This window comes from Orycteropus afer, unplaced genomic scaffold, assembly GCF_000298275.1.
Source record: "Orycteropus afer afer isolate SDZICR_OR568_19922 unplaced genomic scaffold, OryAfe1.0 scaffold00067, whole genome shotgun sequence".
Classification (NCBI taxonomy): Eukaryota; Metazoa; Chordata; class Mammalia; order Tubulidentata; family Orycteropodidae; genus Orycteropus; species Orycteropus afer.
This window is the reverse complement of record NW_006921654.1, coordinates 11,089,216-11,113,006: the sequence shown is the minus strand read 5'-3', so window position 1 is coordinate 11,113,006 and position 23,791 is coordinate 11,089,216. Positions and strand designations below refer to the sequence as shown.

General features: G+C 49.9%; 1 protein-coding gene across 1 annotated transcript in view; it reads left to right on the top strand.

Moving 5' to 3' along the window:
• FA2H (fatty acid 2-hydroxylase) overlaps positions 1 to 18,635 on the top strand; it is a 53,720-nt gene extending 35,085 nt beyond the window's left edge. Inside the window, exons 3-7 of the mRNA XM_007940361.2 lie at positions 8,939 to 9,081; positions 10,080 to 10,186; positions 15,522 to 15,694; positions 16,665 to 16,917; positions 18,556 to 18,635. Coding sequence (XP_007938552.1) covers positions 8,939 to 9,081; positions 10,080 to 10,186; positions 15,522 to 15,694; positions 16,665 to 16,917; positions 18,556 to 18,635 — 756 coding nt within the window. The remainder of the gene's footprint in view (positions 1 to 8,938; positions 9,082 to 10,079; positions 10,187 to 15,521; positions 15,695 to 16,664; positions 16,918 to 18,555) is intronic.
• The last annotated feature ends 5,156 nt before the right edge of the window (positions 18,636 to 23,791 follow it).

The window sequence follows — 23,791 nt, the reverse complement described above, 5'->3', positions numbered from 1 at the left end:
CAGAGGATACGCTGAGAGGGCTGTGGACAGGACAGGCTGGGAGGCAGGATGCTGCTGGGTGACCATAGCTACCCCTGGGCCTCAGTTTCTCCATCAGCAAAGTGGAGATCATTGTTTGTGCCATTGAGAGGGGTTGTGGGAAGGCTAGTGGAGTTTGGTATAGAGTGCAAAGGTGGATCAAAAGTGAAAGACCGCCCCAAGGCTTTAGACTTTAGGACAAGGCAGGACTGGGGGACCCCTTGCTATTCTTCAACATCTAGCACCAAGGTCATGGAGGCTGTGTGGGTGACCTGAGGGTCATCCTACCCCTCTCTCTGCTCTCTGCCTACCCTCATCGCCCTGAACCCTCATGTCTGAGGCTATCAGGTCACCAGGGGCAGGGGAGGGAAGGGTCTTCCAACATAGGAGAAGAGCCAGTTGGTCTATAACCATTCTCTTGGACTTGAACTTGTGTAGCTGGGAGCTCCCAGCTAGACTGCCCAGGACAGGCCTGCTGCCTCTGGCAAGGGCACCACGAGCCCCTGCTTCCCTACCGCCAATGAATTAGATACCCCTGCTAGCCCTGCTGGGCCCCTTGCAGCCTCAGTACTTGGGAATTCATAGCCGTGGGAATCTGGATTCAGCTGAACGCAGATCTCCTCGCCTGTGGTTAAGAGCATGGAGTCATCCACAAGGGCTTAGGTTCAAGTCCTGCCTGCATCAGACACAGCTGAGCAAGTGACCCTTTGTGTCCTCCTCTGTAAAATGAGGTCACGGCAGGCCCTACCTCTCAAAATTGAGGCTCAAGACAACAGTGAACATGAAGCTGAGAATTGGCCTGGGCCCTGGGACAAGGACTCAGACCACAGTGGCCGAATTCTTTGTGAGCTTCTTGTCATTCCTTCCCGCTAGTTGGAAGCCCATCCTCCACTTCCGGCCCAGAGAGCTGTCCTGGAGCTGTGTGTTCTGGGGCTTGGGCAGGCATTTCTTCAAACGATTGTCTTTGCTTATGGAGGTAAGAGGAGCTGCTGGAACCAAGGAGGTTCCCCATATTTGTTTGGGAAAACACCGATTCCTAGCTCCCCACTCCTGGGCTAGGGCTGCCCAGGGAAGTATTCTGTGCCAGCTGGCCTCTGTACCACCTGGGAGAAGGGGGGACTGGGTAGCAGGTGGGGAGACCAGGAGGCCCCCATCCACCCCAGGAGCAGGCCCTTCTGTCCACCCCAGTAGCTGTCTGCCCTTTCCCCCTTGGGCCCTGCTGCCAGCCGCTTTCCTGGCATAGCCCTCTCTCCCCTCCCCTTGGGGTGGGGGCAGAATGGCTGAGGGAAGGTGCAAGGTAGCACACAGTAGGCCCTGGTTGGAGAAAGGGCTTTGGGGCAAACTCACCCCGACTTGCCTCTGCTTCCTGGGCCCAGCCTGTTGCTAAGGGGTTTTGTGTTTACCAAAGGACACCTCTTGCCCTCCCCGCCAACAGCCCACCCCAGAGTGGCTTCTAGGCACACCTCACCCTCATCCCCTTAACTTTTTTAGCTGGGTGACCTGAGTGGTTGCTGGGCAGCTCCGAGCATCAGAGAAAAGGAGGATTGGTTGTGAGACTCAAGTGAGTTGTTGACATTAGCTGTGGGACCCCCTAGATGCCAGAGAGCTTTAAGTGGCCCATTCTCCCCTCCTTTCTCCTATCCAGCCTCCTACAGAGGCTGCCAGCCCATTGCCGATGCCTTCCCTGTGTCCCCAAACCTTAGGGAAGGAAGGGGTGAGAAGGGACCAGGACCACTGGCCCAGGAGGAAGAGACGTTTGTGTGAGAGGGTGAGGGGCTGAGGTAGCCCTTGGCTACATGGACTAGGCAGAGAAATTTATCTTCAGTCTCTGCCCTCCTTATTGGATCCTCAGCTGCCATCTCCTGCCATGCTTCCCTCTCAAAACTAGTTCCAGGCCAGTTGCCATCTTGGAAAGATTAGTGAGCGGCACTGAGTGGGTTAGCACCCAATTTAGTCTTTCCTCCTGTGATCAGGACTGAGTGAGAATTGAGAAGGGACACCCTGTCAGTGCACACACCATCTCAACTAAAGCTGGGGACACAAGGTAAAAGTCCCAGCTCTTGGGAATGGAATGGAGTAAGGGAAATGGGGGGCTCCTACAACAGGACCAACTGACATTATTTCAGGAGTCACCTAACTCCTCTGGGCCTCAGTGTTCTCATCCATAAAATGGGGAGGCTGTCAGAGGGGCTGGGTTTCTGTACTTACATGGAAGGTTCACTTTACTTCCTCTGATACAACACCTGGAGTAGCGGAGCTGAGGCTCTAGTGGTGGAATTACGGCTTCAGCCTTGATAACTGGGGAAGAGGGGGGTTTGTAGGGAGGAAAGGGAGGCTTTACTGGGATTCTTTCGGCATGGTCCATACATCCCCCAAAGGGAAGTGGCCCTCTCTGGACATCAAGGAAGGGTACCTTGTGAACCTGCCCTATGGGCTAGATACAGGGCTTAGGTTTTAGGTCTTCTGAGGCCAATGAGCAGGTCAGAGGTCTTGGGCCTGATTCTAGACAGCTATATGTACAGATGGCCAGGGTCTACTGGTAAACCCAGGGAGTAAATGAAATCATATCCAAATGTCAAAAGGGCAACAGGAAATGAAACATAGGCCCCTGTGTTGGGGGGCTTTGTTTCTACCTATCATAGATTGAATTGTGTCCCCCTAAAATATGTGTCATCTTGGCTGGGCCATGATTCTCAGTGGTCTGGCAGTTATGTGATAATGTAATCATCCTCCACGATGTGATCTGTGGTGAAAAGCCAGTATATTGTAAGGGGATTAGGGTGGGATGCACTGTCAGGTCACAGCCCTGATCTGATGTAGGGAGAGTTTCCCTAGGGTGTGGCTTGCATCACCTTTTTTCTTGCAAGAGATCAAAGGAGAGAGACGTGAAGAGAGGAGGAGGGACCTGACTACCACCAAGAAAGAAGAACCAGGAGCAGCACATGTCCTTTGGAGCCGGGATCCCTGTGCTAACAGCCTCCTAGATGCAGGGGAAGACTGATGCCAAGACACATGGAGATCTCTAAGAAATGCCAGACCTACAGATGTTAAAAGGAGGCAAGGCCCTTCCCCCAGAGCCAGCAGAGAAGGAAAGCCTTCCCCGAGAGCTGTGCCCTGAATGTGGACTTCTAGCCTCCTAAACTGTGAAAGGACACAGTTCTGTTTGTTAAAGCCATCTGCCAGTGGTATTTTCAACAGCACTAGACAACAAAGAGCCACCACCCCTGTAAATTCCTCCACAGAAATCGAGTTCCAGCTTCCCATGCACGTTCTGTTCCCTTTGCAAAAGAGTGTGATATTCAGGCTGGACTCACTGCTCCTCTGGTTATGTCTTTCTGTGTCTCAACTGAATTAAGCTTATAAATCCTATGCTGTTTTCCACCTGTTTACGAAATGAAGGCAACATAGATAAACAGGTGAAAATCTGCCCAAGCCCCACTGCTAGGCTGAGAGAGGGGGCCACCTGGCCACACCTTCATGCAATAGCTGGAAATGTTCATCAGTTCAGGTACCAAAGTCTGGATTAAGTGTACAAGAGATGTGATAAGTTAAGAATGCACATTATCATCCTTAGAGCAACTGTTGGAAGGAGTGGGTACAAAAAGGCATAGCTAAGAAGCCAGTAGTGATGAAATATCCAGAATAGGTAAATCCACTGAGACAGAATGGCAGAATGCAGACTGGTGGGTGCCAAGGGCTAGGGGAAGGGGGAAAATGGGGAACAAGTGCTTAATGGGTACAGGGTTTCTTTGTGGGTGATTAAAATGCTTTGGAACTAGACAGAAGCTGTACAAAATTGTGAATATACTAAACACCACTGCAAAATAGTTACATGAATCTCATCTCAAAGGGAGAAAAAAATGCAATAGTGGAGTAGAATATTTTTAAATACTTGATTAATACAAATAAGATAAGAAAGGAAGAAAAGAGGAAAGAAACAGAAAATAAATAATAAGAGGTAGACCTATTCTAACATTAACTAAATTGACTAAACACTCAGATTAAAAGAGAAATTATCTGACTAGATAAAAAAGCAAAACCCAACTATATGCTGTCTGCAAGAGATGCCTCTACGTATAAAGATGTAGACAGGTTGAAGGTAAAAGGTGTCAAGATCCACCATGCAAACACCAAGGAAGCCAGCATGGCTTTATAAATATCAGACAAAGTGCCCTTCAGGATGAAGAGTCTTACCAACGTTCACAATAATAAAGAGGCCACTTCATCAACAGCTGTAACTGGGTAATCTTGGGCAAGTCACTTAGCCTCAGCTTCCTCACCTGCAGAATGAGAGTAATAATACGTGGTACCTACCTGGGGTATGGCAAGGATCAGATGATTTGTAAGGTGTTTAGAACCATGCTTGGACCATAGCAGATGCTCTGAGTGTTACTGCAATTAGAGCAGGGCCTCAAACTCTCACAGTGACCTTGACCCAGCTTCTTCTGGGGTGGAGTTATACACGCTGCTGGACACAGTGTAAACATAGGCCACAAGCTGGTTCTTCCAGTTCTCTTTCCTGGTGGTGCAGGGGTGTGTAAATACATGTGCATTTGTGTGTGTGCATGCAGGTGTGTGTACACATTTGTATATGTGAGTGCATGTGTGCATGCACATGTGTACATGTATGTGTACATGCATGTGTGTATGTGTTTAGAGACCGAGGGTGGAAGAATGGAAGAAACGATCCAAAATGAACCCAATGAGTCCATTTGCTGGTAAGGTCCTGCAGACCAAGGATGAGGGCAAGTAGACAAGGCTCTGGGGCCAGGAAGAAAATCGGCGACAAAGCTGGGTTTGGTTGATTACCTGATTTACCTGGGGCTGAGGCACATGGCTCTGGGCTGACCTGGGTCAGAAGCAGGAAGTGTCCTCCATGCCACAGAAAGGCGGCTTGCAACTGAAACCTGCCAAGTCCTCACGGCAGGAACCACGACTATCTTTGGGCCTTTCCCAAAAGGCCCCTTTGGGCCTTCTCCTCTCTGTCACAGGCACAGAAAGAGTGAACGGAGACCTGCCCTGTTTGCCCGGGAACTGCTCCACTCCTGCTCCAAAGCTTCACTCCAGTAGGGCTGGAAACAAAGAGGCCTAGGCTTGGATGACCTGTTGGTGCCCAGGTGGCTGTAGCATGGAGGCTTGTGGAAGGAAGAGATTCCATCCAGGGCTGCGGGAAGGCAGGTTTCCAGGATCATGGTTCTTTTTCCAGGCGTGAGAGTTCTTCCACTGACGTCTCTTGCTCTTCGCCTTTCCTATCACTACCACCCATCTTACCTGCAGGAGCTCCTAACTTTTGTCCCTTGTACCAGAGATTGATTGAGTACCTACTATATGCCACACGCTGTGGAAATTCATCCCCACTGCTAGTGGGGTGGGTAGGGGCACACTTGCCTTTACAGACAAGAAAATTGGAAGGGCTCTAAGAGGTAAAGACACTTGCCCAGGACCCTGCAGTTGATCAATTGCAGAGGCAGACTTTGAAGGTGCTGCATCAATTTAATTGCTCTTAACTTACTGTTATTGGTACTGAGTAATATTCCTCAATACATTAGCTCTTTAACGCTCCCCATTGCTTAGAGCTATGGTCTCTAAACTTCTTGGATCTTGCATCCCTATGGGTAGATTTTTTAGCATACCTTCCATTATATGTATATGTACGCCGAGGCATTTGACTGCTAACCAGAAGGCTGGCAGTTCAAACCCATCAGCCTCTCCTCAGAAGGAAGGTTGGGCAATCTACTTCTTTAGAGATATCACCTTGGAAACCTAAGGAGGGGTCGTTATGAGTTGGAACGACTAGATGGCAGTGAGTTTGATTTATAAATTATTATTTACTATCATCTTTTCGAGCTGCTCTTTGAAATATGTTCAACTCTTTTATCTTGTCATTTCTTCCATTTGCATTAGCTACTCTCCGGTCAAGGGCAAGTTGCAAGGTGTCTTCTGACATCCAATTTTCTCTTTTCTTCTTTTGCTATTTTTTTTTTTTTTAATGACCTTTTGCTTTCTTCATGTATGATGTTCTTTATTTGATATCATCCCACAACTCGTCTGTGGGTCATAGTGTTCAGTGTGTCAAATCTATTCTTCAGATGGTTTCTAAATTCAGGTGGGATATAATTAAGGTAGGGGCTTTGGTGGTGTAGTGCCTAAGGCATTTGACTACTAACCAGAAGGCTGGTGGTTCAAACCCACCAGCCACTCCTCGGAAGAAAGGCTGGGCAATCTACTTCCATAGTGATACCACCTTGTAAACCCAAGGAGGGGTCACTATGAGTTGGATTCGACTCGATGGCAGGCCGTTTGGTTTTTGGTATAATCAAGGTCATATTTTGGCTCTCATGGACTTGTTTTTATTTTCTTCAGTGTCAAATTGCCTATGAGCAATTATGTTCCATAGTCAGCTCTTGAGGAGCTCTGGTAGTATAGTGTCTAAGGCATTTGACTGCTAACCAGAAGGCTGGCGGTTCAAACCCACCAGCCACTCCTTGGAAGGAAGATGGGGCAATCGATCTACTTCCGTCGTAATACTGCCTCGGAAACCCAAGGAGGGGTCACTATGAGTCGGGTCCGACTTGACGGCATATAAAAACAACAGTCAGCTCTTGACCTTATTTGGCTGAAGATACTGAGCTTCACCATCGCCTGTTTCCACAGATATAGTCAATCTGATTCCTGTGCATTCTGTCTGGCAAGGTCCATGTGTACAGCTGCCATTTAAGTTGTTGAAAAAAAGGTATCTGCAATAAATAAGTCATTGGTCTTGCAAAATTCTATCATGCGATCTCTGTCATCATTTCTGTCACCAAGGCCATATTTTCCAACTACCAGTAATTCTTGTTTCCAATGTTCGCATTCCAATCACCAGTAATAATCAATACATCTTGATTGCATGTTTGGTCAATTTCAGACTGCAAATGTTGGTAAAAATCTTCAATTTCTTTATCTTTGGCTTTAGTGGTTGAGATGTAAATTTAAATAGTAGTAGTATTAACTGGTCTTTCTTGTAGGCAAGGGGATATTATCACTAATAGCATTGTACTTCAGGATAGATCTTGAAACATTCTTTATGATGATGAATGTGATGCCATTCCTTTTTAATTAGTCATTCCTGACACAGTAGATCATATGACTATCTGATTCAGAGTGGCCAAACCAGTCCATTTCAGGTCCCTAATGCCTAGGATGTTGAACATTATGCATTCCATTTCATTTTTGACCACTTCCAATGTTCCTACATTCATACTTTGTACATTCCATGTTCCAGTTATTAATAGGTGATTCAGCTGTTTCTTCCCATTTCGAATAGTGCCCCATCAGCAAACAGAGGTCTTGAAAGCCCTACTTCATCCACATCATTCAAGTTGACTCTACTTTGAGGAGGCAGCTCTTCCCCAGTGAGTTGTTGAGTATCTTCTGACCTGAGGGGCTCATCTTCTGCCACTATATCAGACAACGTTTCAGGGCTATTCATAAAGTTTTCCACTAATATAAATATATTGTAAATATAATATTATAAACATAAAACCATAAGGCTTTCACTGGGCAATTCTTTGAGAAGTGGATGGTCCCTTCCTTCTTCTCGGTCTGTCTCAGTCTGGAAGCTTTGCTGAAACCTGTCTACCATGGGTGACCTGTTAGTATTTGAAATACCAGTGGCATAGCCTCCAGCCTCACAGCCTCATTCTACTCTTAGAGTATGTACATTAGAAAACAGTTTAAAGATGAGATAAATATAATTAGAAATTGAGTCTAATTCTTCCTACTACCCTCAAAGGATCATCCTGGGAGTACCCATGGGGTACGAACACTTCTATCCCTTGGAGACAAAGGCTAAGAGGTCGAAGTGCCAGCCCTGGGCCAGGTATAGGGGATTCTGTTATGTAAATCCCAGCAGCGTCCCTCCTGCTGCCCTGCAGACTGGGTCAAAATACCCAACAGGCCATAGTTGTTCTCAAGTCCACATCTCTGTCCCTGTTCCCTCTCTTGCTGCACCCTCTTCACCTCTCCAACATCCGTGTGGTATAAGCTCCAACCCAAACTCTGTGTCCTCTGCAAAGCTCTTGTCCCCTACCCTAGAACTGGGCTCTTGTGCCAATCATCCTGCCTCCTGATCTCTGATCTCAGCCTGCTTTGCATCAAGACCAAACTGTCTTACTTGTCATGTCTCATCTTGCTGGCACCACTATAATGACCATTTCAGAGCCTTGAAAACTGAGGCTCAGAGAGCTCCAGTGACTTGCCCAAGATCACACAGTCAGTAGTGGAGCCAAGATTTGTCCTCAGGCCAGACTTCAGAGCCTGAACTCAGGAATTAGTTAAACACTAAGCTGAATGAAGCAAAGATGGTCTCTTACATTCCTGTTTTTTCTTCTAGCACCTAGCATAGACATATATGCATCTGAAATATTAAGCAAATTGTTGAGTACGTGGTTTTTGGAATGGATGAATGTGACTCACCCAGGACAATGCCAAAGGAAAAGGGCCCATTTCATTCCTGACACACAATATATTGGCTTCTGTGCCCGAAGAGTCCTGGGGAAGACTTCCGACTTCAGGCTTAGCTGACTCTCGGTGTTCAGATATCATCAGCAGGATTTTGTACGTCTCCTGCTCTTGGCTTGGCTGTGTCCTCAGGCAGGCTTTGCTAGCTGCTCCAGGCTCCCATCCTGCCAACTTAGCAACTCCAGCATGAAGATGGCTCACTGTATCAGCTTGGGTTGTGGGCCTGCCCCGGATCCTATCGCTGTGGCCAGGGGGCTGGGACAAGCAGCTTGCTCAGCTTTGGACCACTGACTGGGAGGGTGGATAGCCCTACGCAGACCACATGGCTGAGGGGGCACTGGGATACTATAGTCAGGAGTCGGGAGAATGAACGTGGACAGGCGCGAATATCAAGTATCCTCTACCTTGTGTCTTGCAGGACCTGGTGGACTGGCAGAAGCCCCTACTGTGGCAGGTGGGCCACTTGGGAGAGAAGTATGATGAGTGGGTCCACCAGCCAGTGGCTAGGCCCATCCGCCTCTTTCACTCAGACCTCATTGAGGCCCTCTCCAAGACTGTCTGGTAAGACCTCCTCTGAGCCCATGGTGGACTGTCACTCTTTCCTGATGGTACCAGGCAGATATGAAAGGGGAAGGGGCAGTTGGGCTTCTCTCCAGGGCCAGGGCTGTACTGTAAGCTCTTAGGGAGAATGGGGTGTGGCTTATGTACAGTTCATTCCTACACATGGGTTTGACCACTAATTGGGTAACAACCCAACATGTAGTCTGCAACTGCTTAGGATGCCACCCCTGGTCTCTTACATACTCCTGTCCACGCTGTCAAGCCTCTAATGCCCTTAGGAGTGCTTTGGTTAAGATGACCCCAAAGCATATACATGGTTAAGCACTGGACTACTAACTGAAAGGTTGGCAGTTCAAACCCAGAGGCATCTCAGAAGTAAGGCCTGGCAATCTGTCTCCAAAAGGTCACAGCCTTGACCCTGTAGAATAGTTCTCTGCACCAAGGGGGCGCTATTAGTTGGAATCAACAATACCCATGGGAACAATTTAGCCTTCAATTCATTCCTCTGCCACAAGAGGTCAGTGTCTATCCAGATACTCAGAGTTCATACCCTTGTGGACACAGTTCCTTTCTGCCAGTAACTCATTTCAGAGACAGAAGCAGATGGACTCACAGCCTCTGTCCTATTTTTTCCTCCTTTACAGTGTTCCCAAAGAGCTCTGTGGCATAGTGCCTAAGGCATCTGACTGCTAACCAGAAGGTTGGAGGTTCAAACCCACCAGCCACTCCACAGAAGGAAAACTGGACAATCTACTTCTGTAGAGATTTATCGCCTCAGAAACCCAAAAGGGGTTGCTATGAGTCAGAATTGAATCGATGGCAGTGTGTTTGGCTTGGTTTTTTTTTTAGAGTCCCTTGACCTCAGGTCTCCATATGCTTTCTGTATATGCTTTGGGGTCATCTTGACTCCCTCTAATCAAGAGGCATGTCCCTAGGGAAGCTGGACCCTATTGAGCTCCTGTGCATGTCTCTTTCTCATCCTGGTGGCCCTCCTGCAGGTATAGTGTCCCCATCATCTGGGTTCCCCTGATGCTGTACCTCAGCTGGTCCTACTACCGAACCCTCGCCCAGGGCAACATTCGGCTCTTCACTTCCTTCACCACAGGTAACTCCAGGTTCCTTTCTGATTTGTTCCCACAGAGATCCTGGAAGTAAATGCCCTCAGTGCTCTTCTGGGTCCTGAGTTTCTGAGCACACAGAGACCTCAACTGTATCATGAAATTGTTATAACAAGGCCTAGCTGTAGAAAAACAGGAGTCCTGGAGGTGCAGTGGTTAAGCATTTGGCTGCTAAATGAAAGTTCAGTGGTTTGAGCCCACCATCCGCTCTGCAGGAGAACGATGTGGCGGTCTGCTTCTATAAAGATCACAGCCTTGGAAACCCATGGGGCAATTCACCTCTGTCCTACAGGGTTGATATGAGTCTTGACAGCAATGGTTTTTACCTGTAGAAATAAAATAACCCCCAGATGGTTCAAACCCACTCAGCAGGACCAGCAAAGAAAAGTGATCTGCTTCCGTAAAGACGACAGCCAACCAAACCCTATGGAGCAGTTCTACTCTGTAACCCATGGCAGTTGTTGTGAGTCAGGTCCACTCAACAGCAAATGGTTTGCTTGGGTTTGGTCTTGTTATGTACAAATAGGCTTATACACAAAAATTTTGCCCGGACCCTCCCAGATGGATACAAACATCAGCAACAGGTCAGGAGAAATGGAATCATTTTGTCAGGTGACATAGCAATAACAAAACTGAACTTTAAGGAGCTCTGTTTTTGTAGTGGTTAAGGCATCTGGCTGCTAACTACAAGGTCATTGGTTAGAACTCATCAGCTGCTTTGTGGAAGAAAGATGGGGTGGTCTGCTTCCATAAAGTTAACATCCTTGCAAACACAATGGGGGTTGCTATTAGTTGGAATCGCCTTGATGGCTATGACCCCACATACACACTGAACTTTGTATCAGAACATATGTTGACCTGGGTTCTTTGTCCAGAAACTGAATGAAATAAATCATTCTGTCATGTGGCCGAACTGGGAGCTGGACTCCGAATAGCCCGGGAACAGAGCACAGAGTAGCAGGGAGCCTGGCTGAGATGCTGGCCTGTCCACAGTGTCTCCATGTCACAGGCTCCTGTGCAGAGGCCCTTTGGAGTACCAGCACACTCTCCTCTCCTGAGCACTTCCCTGGCCAGCCTGTGCTTGCCAGGGACTGGCTCTATTCACCTCCCAGCAGCCCAGGAGAAAGACGCCATCATCAGCCCCTTTTAGGATGAGGAAGTGGAGCCTCAGAGAAGTTGAGTGAGAGATCTAGGGTCTTGTGTCTGGGATATGGGTACAAGGTGCCCCTAGCTTTGAGGGGCAGGAGACAGAGAGAGGAGCCAGCCTGGGGTAACTTCCAAAGAGCCTGGAAGGCAGAGTCTCAGGGCAGCCCATAAGATTTAGGTGTGGCCTCCAAGGCTCACTGCCTGTCTTGGGCCTCCAGGTATATGCCACCTGCCCAAGTGGTCTGTCTGTCCAGACACAGCCTACCGGGAGAGGTGCTGGTCTGGGGCGGGGGCTCAGATGGCCCAGGAAAGAGGGTGCTGGCAGTAGTATGATCACCCCTTGACTTCCTGCCTGTGCACCCCCGGCCCCATGCTCTCCACTGGCTGCAGGCTCCTCCCACACACTCAGACAGGAGGGGCCTGGTTTTTCCACTTGACCCCAATGGGGGGTAGGGGATGAGCAAGCTGCACAGAGCTGTTCCTGGTCCCTGAGGGTTAACGAACATGTCTGTCCTGAGAGCCACGGTTACCCTTTCTGCCCACGCTGAATAGCTGAGGCACAGCACAGGGCTTGTTGCGCAGTAGGCCTGCTGGTTGAATCGCCCACTGTCCCCAGCGCTCCTCTAACAATCGCCATCAGTGGCAGAGCCGCCAGAACTGCGGGGGAGGGGCAGGCCAGGCTGAAGGTTTGGCCCTGGTCCCTCTGCCAGATTCCTTCAGAGATGCCACGCAGTACCAGCTCCAGCCGGATGGGTCATGGGCCAGCGTGGGTGATGCTGGGGTGAGGGGGCGGGCAGGGACTTGACCTATTGGAGAGGACTTTCTGAGTGGCAGAGAGAGTGAGCTGAGGGCTGGGTCAGCACCCCTGGCCTCTGCAGGGAGCTGCAATGTGCCTGTCTAATAAAGACCCAGTGTGGACAGTGGTGAACTGAAACCATGATGCCAGCGAAGGTGGCGTGAGTGACTGTCTCCACAGCCTCCCACATCTCCTAGCCCCTTGGGTAAGGCACAAGCCACAGGCAGAGAAAATAAGAGTCCAAAAACAAGGTGAGGGAGACTCAGGGGTCCTGGTACAGCTGCTTAATAAATGCACAAGAGTCGGGGTGCAGAGCACCAGGGAGCTGAACAGAGAGGCAAGCTCAAGGCTTAACAGCCGAGATGTGTGTAGGACAGCCTTTGAAAAACAGAAGGTCCTGCAACTTCAGAGTAACCCCAGAGACTGTCAGAGAGAGGCCATGCTGGAACCCTCACAGGGTGACCTACATGACAATGCCTGGCTTCAGTGAGATGGTGATCCAGCAGTGCTTCTGTGTGTCCAGCCCTTGCCCTGATCACAGGGAATTGGTGAGGAAGGGCATCTGCAGCCTGAGTGGGCTGTGACCCAGCCTGGGCAGAGCAAAAAGCATCTCCAAAGGCTTCTCAGAGGAGGAGTCTGTGGACCAAATCTCAATGGATAACAAAGACTGAAGGGAGTTCTGGTGCCTGAAAGCAGAAATGTGTGTGTGTGGGGGGGGGGGGGAGATGAGGAACAACGCATGATTAAAGAGCCACAGGTGGTTTGGATGAGCCACTATGCAATGGCAAGATGAAGCAGGGCTGGATTGTGGCGTTTGGACATTGCCTGAGGGTAATGGCAGGAGCTCTGCTAGCATAGTGTCTAAAGCACTTGACTGCTAATCTGAAGGCTGGTGGTTCAAACCCACTAGCCACTCCTTGGAAGGAAGGTTGTGTAATCTACTTCCATAGTGATACTGCCTCAGAAACCCAAGGAGGGGTCGCTATGAGTCGGTCCGACTCCATGGCGTGTAACAACAACAACGAGGCATTGTGGGAGGTTTTAACAGTTTATGGAGGCAGGGAGTTGGGTTGGGAGGCTGATGCAGTCATCTAGGCAAGAGATGATAATGTGGAGGGGACAGAGCAGTGAGCAAACCCAAGAAGGTGACCATCTGGACATGGGGGAGAGAGATGGGAGAGATAAGTGGAGCATAACTCCTTGGTAACTGGGTGGGCATCAGCACCCCTCACTGAAGAAAGCCGCCCAGGAGGAGCAGCCTGGGGTGATGGGGGGGGCAGGAGAACAGGGGAAGGTGGCTGGCTCCATGGGGGGGATGTTAGGGTAGAGGGGCCTGTGGATAAGCCCATGGAGATTCCCAGGAGCAACTAGCTCTCTGGGGCTGGTGGTTGTTACAGATCTCGTCACCACGTGGGGCATGGTTACAGTCAGGAGCGGGACATGGCAGGTGGTGAGAGAGGTTCAGGGCTTAGACCCCAGGGACGAGAGGCAGAGATTCTATGACGGAGTCTGAGAAGGAGTGTCCACAGAAGAGGAGAAAAGCCAGAATCCCGGAAGGCGGGGTGGAGCTCCGTATTCTCACCTCATTGCTCCCACAGCCTTCCAGGGTCTGAAAAGCACTCCCCAGAAGAATGCACGCAGATGGTACATGATCGCAGCAGGCTCGCAGACGCCCTGAAATCTAACTGAGGACCCTCTGGGTGTTCCTAAGCCTCAGAACCTCTGGAGCTGATAGATTCAATGTCATATGCCACACTCAGGTTAGAGATGGACTGAAAAAAATACTCAGGCTTGGCGAGAACTACAGCATGCACAGCCCTCACTCTCCTGGTGGACTGGGGAAGAGGCAGATGTTAGGGATCTGAGGAGCACATGGGAAGCAACAAAGTAGAAACAGAAGTGTAGCCTACCTTTCCAGTTAACGCTACCACAGACGGGCTGAGTCCACGGCCAGAGCCTGGCTGCATTTTAAATATGAGGGAAGGTTGAAGATGCCCCCAGGGTCGGTTGGGATGAGCTCGGCAACTATGGAATCTGGCTGTGTGTCCATCTGCTATGACGACATCAGTGCTCCCCTCACAAGGCTAGAAAGAGTAAATACGAAGGCATGTGCTTGAACGGTACCTAGCACATAGGTACCCCGCAGTGCACATCGGCTCTCGCTATTACTACTATTATTTTTATTTGGCAGGTGCACCTGGTGCAGTGGTTAAGCAGTCAGCTTGTAAAATGTCAGTGGTTTGAACCCATCAGCAGGAGGAAGATGTGTCAGTCTGTTCCAATAAAGATTACAGCCTTCGAGACCCTGTGGGGCAGTTTCTGCTCTGTCTTATGGAGTTGCTAGGAGTCAGAATCGAGTCAATGCCAACAGGTTATAGTAATGAAAGGAGCCCTGGTGGCTCAGTGGTTAAGCACTCTGCTAACTAAAAGGTTGGTGGGAGGAAGCTGAACCAATGTGCTCCGTGAAGATCTACGACCTTGGAAACCATATGGGGCAGTTTCCACTGTCCTATCGGGTCACTATCAAGTCGGAATCAACTCTGTAGCAGTGATGTTTTGACATTTTTATTGGGCGTTGGTGTTTCGATGGTAGACTCCTCACGTTCCGTGCAGGAGACCTGTGTTTGATCCCCAAGCACAGCTGCTGCCCGTCTGTCACTAGAGGCCCACCTGTCAGTGGAGGCCTGGGTGCTGCTGTGGTACTGAACAGGCTGTGGTGGAGCTTACAGATTAAAACGGACTAGGAAGAAAGGCCTGGCAATCTACTTCCCAAAAACAGCTGTTGAAAACCCTACGGAGCACAGTCCTACTCTGACACACATAAGGTCACCATGAGCTGGAAATGATTGGATGGCAATGGGTTTTAACTGGTTCTGATCTTCCAGTGCCCAGGTGCCTGGGTGCACGCCTCTTCCCTAAGGGGCAGAATTAGGTGTGCGTGAGGTGAGTGAGAGGCTGTGGAAGGCACATAGGCTCCTATGCCATGATTTCAAGTCTGTTACATTGAGATTTCTGCACTGGGTTTCCCTGTCCTTCCCGCCCCAATCTTCACCAACAAGCCCTGACTCCTCACTGACTCCTTCAGGATGGCCCCCTGCCCTCTTCTTCCTGGGGAGGGGTCCAGTACCCAACCACAGCCCCTCTGAGGAAAACTGTGCATCTCTGGCCTGCAGCCCCATCATTCACCCAGCGCAGTTCTCACCGCCTCCTCCCCATTCTGACCCAGGGGCCCCAACAGCGTGACCCGGCCCCGTGCTGCTGAATCAAGTGCAGCAGTTCTCAAAGTGACTGGGGTGGTAAGGTGGGGCCATCTGGGGCCCCAGGCATGGTGGGCACAGGGGCCATTTGCCCTGACCTGCCCCTTCCTCAATGCCCCACAGAATATGCAGTGCCGGTGCCGGAGTCCATGTTCCTGGGCCTCTTCCTGACCGGGCTGTTCCTCTGGACCCTCATGGAGTACCTCATGCACCGCTTCCTGTTCCACACGAAGCCCCCCAGCAATAGCTATTACCTCATCACGCTGCACTTCATCATGCACGGCCAGCACCACAAGGTGAGGGCCTCACCACAGTCTGCTTGTGGAGTGGGAGTGATGGGAAACCAAGGGCTCAGAGGGTGCTCTGAGGGGTGGCAGGTCAGACACCCTAATCTGACCCAGGTGTGTACAAAGGAGTCGTGTGTGTGTTTATGGCATCATATTCAGCAAATACACGTTATGCCACGTGGTCTTTCATTTCCACAGCTCATTCATTCATTCAGCAGAGGTTCACTGACTGTGTACTATGTGCCAGGCACTGTTCCAGACACAAGTAAACTTGGGGAGCCCTTGGGGAGCTTTTTCTACAGGAGGCTCTCCCCATTCCACAAGCAGGAAACGGTTGGAGAAATGGAGGCACTCAACCAGGGCCACAGCCAGCATGGCCAGGACACCGTACCCCATCCATGGACTCCAGGCTGTGCGGACGCCTGGGCCACTGCATCAGCCAGTACAGCCTCAGTGGCTGAACTCATTCCCACTAACAGATTAAGTCGCTGCCAGGAACCCAAGATAAAATCTCAGTTCAGTATCGGCAACATAAGGGATATTTTTTTTTGCACATCTGAGCTGGTGTCTTGAAAAACATATTGGTTACATCTTTTCTGACTTACACCCAGCAGAGAACAGAATTCTGGGGGAGTAGGGCTTCCCTTTGAGGAGAGATAGGTATAAGGAAAAGTCCAGAGCATGGGGCTCCCTGGGGGACACCCTAGAACAGGCATAAAACAGTGGAACACAGTGGAGGGGCAGAGATAACACAAGGGGTAGATGCGGCTTCCATCTGTAGACCCACCTTCCTGTCCTAAGCCTCTGGGCTGGGTGTGTTGCAGTGTCCTCTGCAAAGCCACGAAGGTGCCAAGCCTCCCCATGACAGGTGGCTGCCCCTCCTGCCTGGCCTGCTTCACCCCAGCCTCCGTCCACTGGGAGCCTCTCTGGTCCGGCATGCTGTGACTATAGACAGGCCCGGTGCCCTCTCTGCCCACAGGCTCCCTTCGACGGCTCCCGCCTGGTCTTCCCCCCAGTGCCAGCATCCCTGGTGATCGCTGCCTTCTATGCACTGTTGCGCCTCATCCTGCCTGAGGCAGTGGGGGGCAGTGTGTTCGCTGGGGGCCTGCTGGGCTACGTGCTCTACGACATGACACACTACTATCTGCACTTCGGCTCCCCGCACAAGGGCTCCTTCCTGTACAGCATGAAGGCCCACCACGTCAGGCACCACTTTGCACATCAGAAGTCAGGTGAGCATGGTGGCGCTGCCTACCTCCCTCGGCGTTTGACCTTTGAGCTCCTACCAGGGCCAGGCACTGTCCTGGGTACTGCAGATGCCCACACAGCAAGGCAGGCATGGGGCTCCCATCCTCCATGTTGGGGGCCTGCATGCGGAGACAGACACACAGGGCAATCAGTAAATGGCAAAGATCATTGCAGAGAGTGAGAAGTGCCACCAAGAAGATGAAGTAAGGTGACAGGGGAGGAACTCTGTATGTGGGGGAGGAACCCAGCGCTGTCCAATAAAATGTCACACGAGCCACACATGTAAGTCAACATTTTCTAGTAGCCACATTAAAAAGTAAAAATGAACACTTAAAATTTTCAATATATTTTATTTCTATCCTAACTCTTAGTAGGGTAAGAGTGTCAAATATAATCTCAATTTTTTTTACCTTGATTATATATATATGAAAATGATAATATTTTGGACATATTGGATTAAATAAAATATATTAAAAAATTTAAATGTTCTAATTCTAGGGAGCTCTGGTGACGTAGTGCCTACAGCACTTGACTGCTAACCAGAAGGCTGGCAGTTCAAACTCACCAGCCACTCCTCGGAAAGAAGGTTGGGCAATCTACTTCTGAGGAGGTAATGATACCTCCTCAGAAACCCAAGGAGGGGTCATATGAGTCGGGTCCAACTCACTGGCAATGTGTTTGGTTTTTTGGTTCTATCCTAACTCTTAATGCGTCATGGGTTTTGCACCTACGTTGTAGTCACTTGGGCCACCAGTCGGTTCCCACTCCTGACGACCCCATGTGCAGAGTAGAACTGCTCCACGGGGCTTCATGGCCATCACCTTTCAGAAGCAGAGTCCAGGGCTGTCTCCCGAGGTGCCTCTGCGAAGGTTCAAGTCACTCAACTTTGGGCGGGAGAGGAGTGCTTAACCAACTGCATCACTCAGGGACTCCCTTTTGCACTTAAGCACATCTCACTTCGGATGCTAAGTTTTCATTGGAAATACTTGATTTATATTTATAAAATTCACAGTCAAGAAAGTAGATTTGCATACCTAAGTTATCCAAAGGTGTTTACAATTTTCTACTAGCTGAACTGAGTACAAGTTTGTCCACTGACATTTAAATTAATGAAATTACAAATATAGTCCCACCATGACACTACCCACATTGCCAGTACTCAACAGCCAAAGTGGCTGGTGGCCACCATATTGGACAGCACAGCTGGAAAGAAAACAGTCCAGAAAGGTGTCACTGCAGAGATGTCATTAGAACTGAGACCTAGCTGAAGAGAGGAGGCCAGCAAGCAGATGTCTGGGAGAGGAGCATCCCAGGAGTCACAGGTGCAAAGGCCTGAGGCCGAGGTGGGCTTGGCCACAACGTGGAAGGAGGCCGGAGCATGAGGAGAGGAAGCAAGGGGCAGGCAGTGGCCAGGCCCACCTGAGGCAGGTCAGGAATTTGGGTCTCTCCAGAGTGCATCACTGGGGTACTACACAGCTAGGTGTCCTGCCCTTGGCTTCTGCCAGCAGAGACAGATATTGAAATGGTCCCCACCTGCTCACCCCACAGGCTCCTTCACCAGCAAGTGTGTCCCTGCTTCCTCAACAGGATCCCATCTCCAATCTGTTTGTCTCCTTCTCTAGGATTTGGCGTCAGCACTAAGTTGTGGGATTACTTTTTTCACACTCTCATCCCAGAGGAACCCCACCTGAAGTCGCAGTGACCCAGTGACCACGCCCAGCCCCTCTGTCCTGCCCTCAGCCCAGCCCCAGCACTGCCCCACCCCCGCCCCCTGCTAAGGTTTGCTTGGCCAGGCAGCACCGGCTTGGTGGAGGGTGCTAAGGAGAACCCAAGGCAAGACTGACCTCCTGACCTACCACAGGAAGGTCATGTGCACTTGGTGGCAGATGGGCCTGGGGACTGGCTCTTTCCTGGAACATCCCAGCCTCCTTGCCTGCACCTCTGTCCAGAGCCTCGACCCACAGGACTGCTTCAGGTCCCTCCAGCCACAGGAACCCCAAGGGGGATGAAGGAAACTGACCCCTGGAGCCAGGCCTGAGTCCTACATGCCCCGCGCTGTGGAGCTACCGGTTTTCACAGCAAGGAATAGGGTCTTTGGGGACTGAGGCCCCACCTTCCCCTCCTGCCGAGGGCTTCCTGGGGAGCTCGGCTCCTCCTGAGGCTGGGGGACACTGAGGTGAATAAAGGGCTCTCGTAAGAAGAGACAACATGAAGCCTCTCAGGTAGTGCAGCCCTGGACCCAGGGGCCACTGGTCTACCCTGCAGCCCACCACAGATGCCAGCTATACCGCCAGATGCCTTCAGAGTGCAGCCTGTGCCGATGGGCATGGGTGCTGGGCGTTGGCCTTGAGGCTGATAGGAGCCCCAGGCCCTTTCTTCAGGAATCACCAGCTGCTTCAGCCAGAGGCACAAAGGTTTTCCCCAAGAGGCTGAAGAGGCCTCAGCTTTGGGGGGAGCCCTGCCCCAGCCCTCCACCTGGCACAGGTGGCCCTGCCTCCTCACTCAGGACCCTCCCGACCAGTGCCTCCTTAAGTTGAATCGACAAGAAGCCTCACGTGGTGCCTTATCTCCCCGCCTTGGCTCTCCTGCCCACCCCAGACCCTGCAGATGAGGTCCTGCTCCTACTTCCTCATAACCAAAACCCTCTCTGCACACAAGAGGGTCTTATTTATAAACCTGACAGAGATGCCCTTCATCTGATCCCAGGCTAGGTAGCTGGTCAGAACCCCCTTTCTAATCCTAAGTGTTGATCCTAGATAAAAAAATTTCTTTGCCATATTTTTGTTCCCTCCTTACCCCCCAAACCGTTACTACTTGAAACTTTTTGAAAAACTCAATGAGTGTAAAGACTAAAGAGAAGCAGTTTGATCCTCTGATTTGTAATGTTTACTGTGGAGCTATTTAAAGATTTTGGAATAAATATACAAAACTACAGTTGTGAAATAAAGATGTAAATAAATTGTATATTTTGAAAAATAAAACACTGAAAAGAAACCAACAAAGATGAGTTGCTGCTTGTTGGTGGTGGCTCATCTGACAGCATCATGACTTGGAGAGGGGCAGTGGAGTGGGGTGGCCAGTGGGTTGCTGGTTCCAAACAGGAAGGAAGATTTTATCACTGATAATGTGTAGACTTGCTGGGGCCTGGTGATAAGAAGCTGACCGACTCTTACCTCAGTTTTATTATTACTCTTACCTTGGTTTTATTATTGTTTTACATGCTCTGCAGATGGCAGCCCACTTACTGCCTGCACCTGGGAGCACTGCTCCCCCGACAGCCTTGGTATACCATGGGGGAGGGCTCGCTTCTGGATTTTATCGCCCTCAACTGAGGCTCCAGATGACTTTCTTAACACAAAGAGGGAAGGCTGTAGCCACAGATGCACACAGTAGAGCCAGAACTTCCAGGCCAGCCTGGCTTGAGTAAAGCAACTTCTTGAGGGTGTAATTCTCACCTTGCAGAAGACCTGGTTTCTGTACCCAGCCAGTGCGCCTCAAGCACAGGTGCTGCCTGTCTGTGCATGGAGGCCTGCACAGTGCTGTGATGTGAGCAGGTTTCCAAGGAGCTTACCAGCAGACTAGGAAGAAAGGGCTGGCAATCTGCTGCTTAAAAGCAGCCACTGAAAACCGCATGCATCACAACAGTCCGATCCCCAGCCAATCACGGGAGGAGCAGTGCTTCGTTCAGTTGTGCATGAGGTTACCGTGGTCAGGGCGACTCAGCGCAGCTCACCACAACTGCACAGCCACCACATCAGTCAGAACCACCTGGGCAACCAGTCAGTGCAGTCACATCCTCACACCCAGAGACCCATCACACGCAGAGTTTAATTCAACAGGTCTGCACATGGCAGGGGTGGGCTCTGGATCCCATCTACTAAAGTAGGGGAGTCCCTGGCAACAAGGCCGTAGCCCCACCCTACTGCTGCCTCCCCTGCTCTAGCACCCACGTGGGCAGCTTCATCCCTCAGCTCTAGTCTGAAGGTGAGACCTCTCTGAGCCCCCATAACCCTACTTACTGGGATCTAACATTGGAATTTGGGCCATCCGAACAGAAACCACAGTCGACGTTCACTAGATGGTGTGGAAGCCTGACCCCAAGGTGTCACACCCAAGGCAGGGAAGAAGGGAAAAGACTGAAGAGGACCAAAGGAAGAGAAAGACTAGTTCTAGACGTGCAGGTCTAAAGTTCAAGAAGAGGAGGTTTTAACAGAAAGCTTACCAAAAAAATTTCTTTAAAAAAAACCCCTTAAAAAACAACTGAGAAGAAAGTTCAACACATAAGCAAGTTTGCAGTGTGGAAAGGAGAAGATTCAGGGGGAGAAATGAGAAAAGGAAAAACAGAGAACGAACCAAACCTCTTACTGAAAAAGAAATCCACTGGAGTCCGACCACTGGCCATTTGACAGACTCCCCCAGGCCCTCAGCAGTGTCTGCTACAGCTGTGCAAGGGGGTGAGAATGCCCACAGCACCTTAGAAAGAGAGAACGCACCCCCTGGACGGGTGAGGCAGTGGTCACCCAAAGCTCATCGGCCGCATTTGCACAGAAGAGAGGAGTGAAGGGAAGTACCCGGGGCTTTAACCTTGATCTGCTTAGCACTCGTCCTGCAGTCCCCATCAGTAACTATTCAATGGAATTGGGGAATTTTATCATAAAGTGCAAGAGATAGTATTAGTAAGTCAAAGATTAAGTGCTAAAGCTAGTGAGCCATTGCATTATGAAATACCAATACATCTCACGTGGGAAACGATGGGAAAAGCCTGGAACAGATGACGCCTGATTGTGTTTGTCCCTGTAAGCAAAGAAAACCAAAACCAAACCCACTACCATCAAGTTGATTCTGACTCACAACAACCCCACAGGGCAGGGCAGAACTGCTCAATAGGGTTTCCCAGGCTGTAATCTTTATGGAAGCAGACTGCCACATCTTTCTCCCATGGAATGGGTAAACCACACGCCTAGCAGCCGTGCACTTTACTGTCCCACCATGCCTCCTGGTAAGGACAGACAAAAAAACTATCAAGAAAGTGTAATGTTCACTCAGGTGAAAGGCTAAATTCTTACCAGTGTCAAAAAAAAAAATATGCAGTGATCCTAGCAAATGGCCAGCTGCCTTGACTTGGGACAGAGCCATGATCTTTTTCTTTCTGGCACTGTGCTTGGCCATTTCCTGCCCTCTTCACTCCATTCTGTTGCCTCTGGACTCCGATCTCTGCCTTGGAACTCTGTACGACTACTTACTGTGTGGAGCACAACGTCTAGCTTATAACAGCACCGGATAAATTTGAGTCTTACTTCCATCAGATCGCTGGACACCCACTTAACTGTTGCTTGGCCTCTTGTGCCCTCTGGTGGCAGCATGAGGTCCTGCCCCACTGTGGCTGTTTCTTGTTGTTGTTGTTGTTGTTATGTGCCATCGAGTCGGCCCCGACTCATATAGCGACCCCTCCTTGGGTTTCCAAGGCAGTATCACTACGGAAGTAGGATTGCCCAACCTTCCTTCCGAGGAGTGGCTGGTGGGTTTGAACCGCCAGCCTTCTGGTTAGCAGGCAAGTGCTTTAGCCACTATGCTACCAGAGCTCCTGTGGCTGTTTCTAGTGTGATTGTATTGGAGATGCTTGTCATTTCAAAACAGGGTTTCAAACTGGCTGAGTCATGGCCAACACAGTGAAATCTGAACATACTGAATTTTTAAAATGTGACTGTACAGAACAATAACCAGAATTGGGGAAAATGATGGGTAGAAGCTCTGGAATGGGAGACTTGGAAGAGAGTGAGTGAGCCTTTATGGGAGCCTCGTGGGAAACTGGATTATTGCCAGGACTGGAGGGAGCAATGCACATTCAAAGTGGCTCAGACGGCTGCCATCTTTGGGCCAGGCATCGTTGTTTCTGACTCTACTGGTCAAGAGATTTGGTTGATAAACAACATACATATACTGCCCTTGTTTTCTAAGAAGATTAAATTTCTAACAGAATATTGACCCGTAATTTTTTGTGTTCTGGTTATCCTTCTGGCACACCCACAATTTATAAATTCCAGTCCACTCCAATTTCATTTAATCAGCCATGACCGAACCAGGAAGAACCCATTTGAAGCTCTATTTAAGAATTCCAGCAGACTTCTGGTAAAATGGAGGAACAGGCAGACAAGCGACACAGACCCCCTTCAACAAAGAAAAGGAAAACCAATTGACAGAGATACAGAAGATAATCCTGGAAACCTGAGCTTTGAAAGGAACTATACAGAAGTGGATTAGGCACCAACTAGTGGAAAAACCTGAACGAAAGCAGTGAGTACAGAGAGAATTGGAGCTGCGGACTGTCAGCTACTCTGACAGGACCAACAGCCTGAATATTTCCAAGTGGTGTTGGGACCTGAGAATTGACCTGAGATCAGTCCCGGTCACCAAGGGCGGCAGGGACAACTACTCTGGTGGCCTATGACTAGGAAGGGAAACAGCAAGGAGGGAGACAACCTGAGCTGTGGACTTTCTGCTGTGCAGAGGGTGCAGCCATTTTGATTGTTTACACGTGGCAGCCATTTTGGATATTTAAAGTGATAGCATTCTCATTCAGATTTCAGGGATCTAAGAACAGGTGTAAGGGAATAGAATTAAAGTATAGTAACCTTGACAAAGCTAAAGGAACAAGTAGGCTTAAGTTTTTACTTAATCTTTGTAGGCCTAAGTTTCAGTTATTGCTTAAGTTTCAGTTTAATGTAACTGACCCAATTTATGGGAAATCACTGTTGTGTAGAAACCAATCAGAAAAGCCAGGGCCTGGAAACTCCCGAAGAGGGACCCATCCCTTGACAGGAAACTGGAAAGTCCCAAGCTTGCACCTATCGAGTCGCC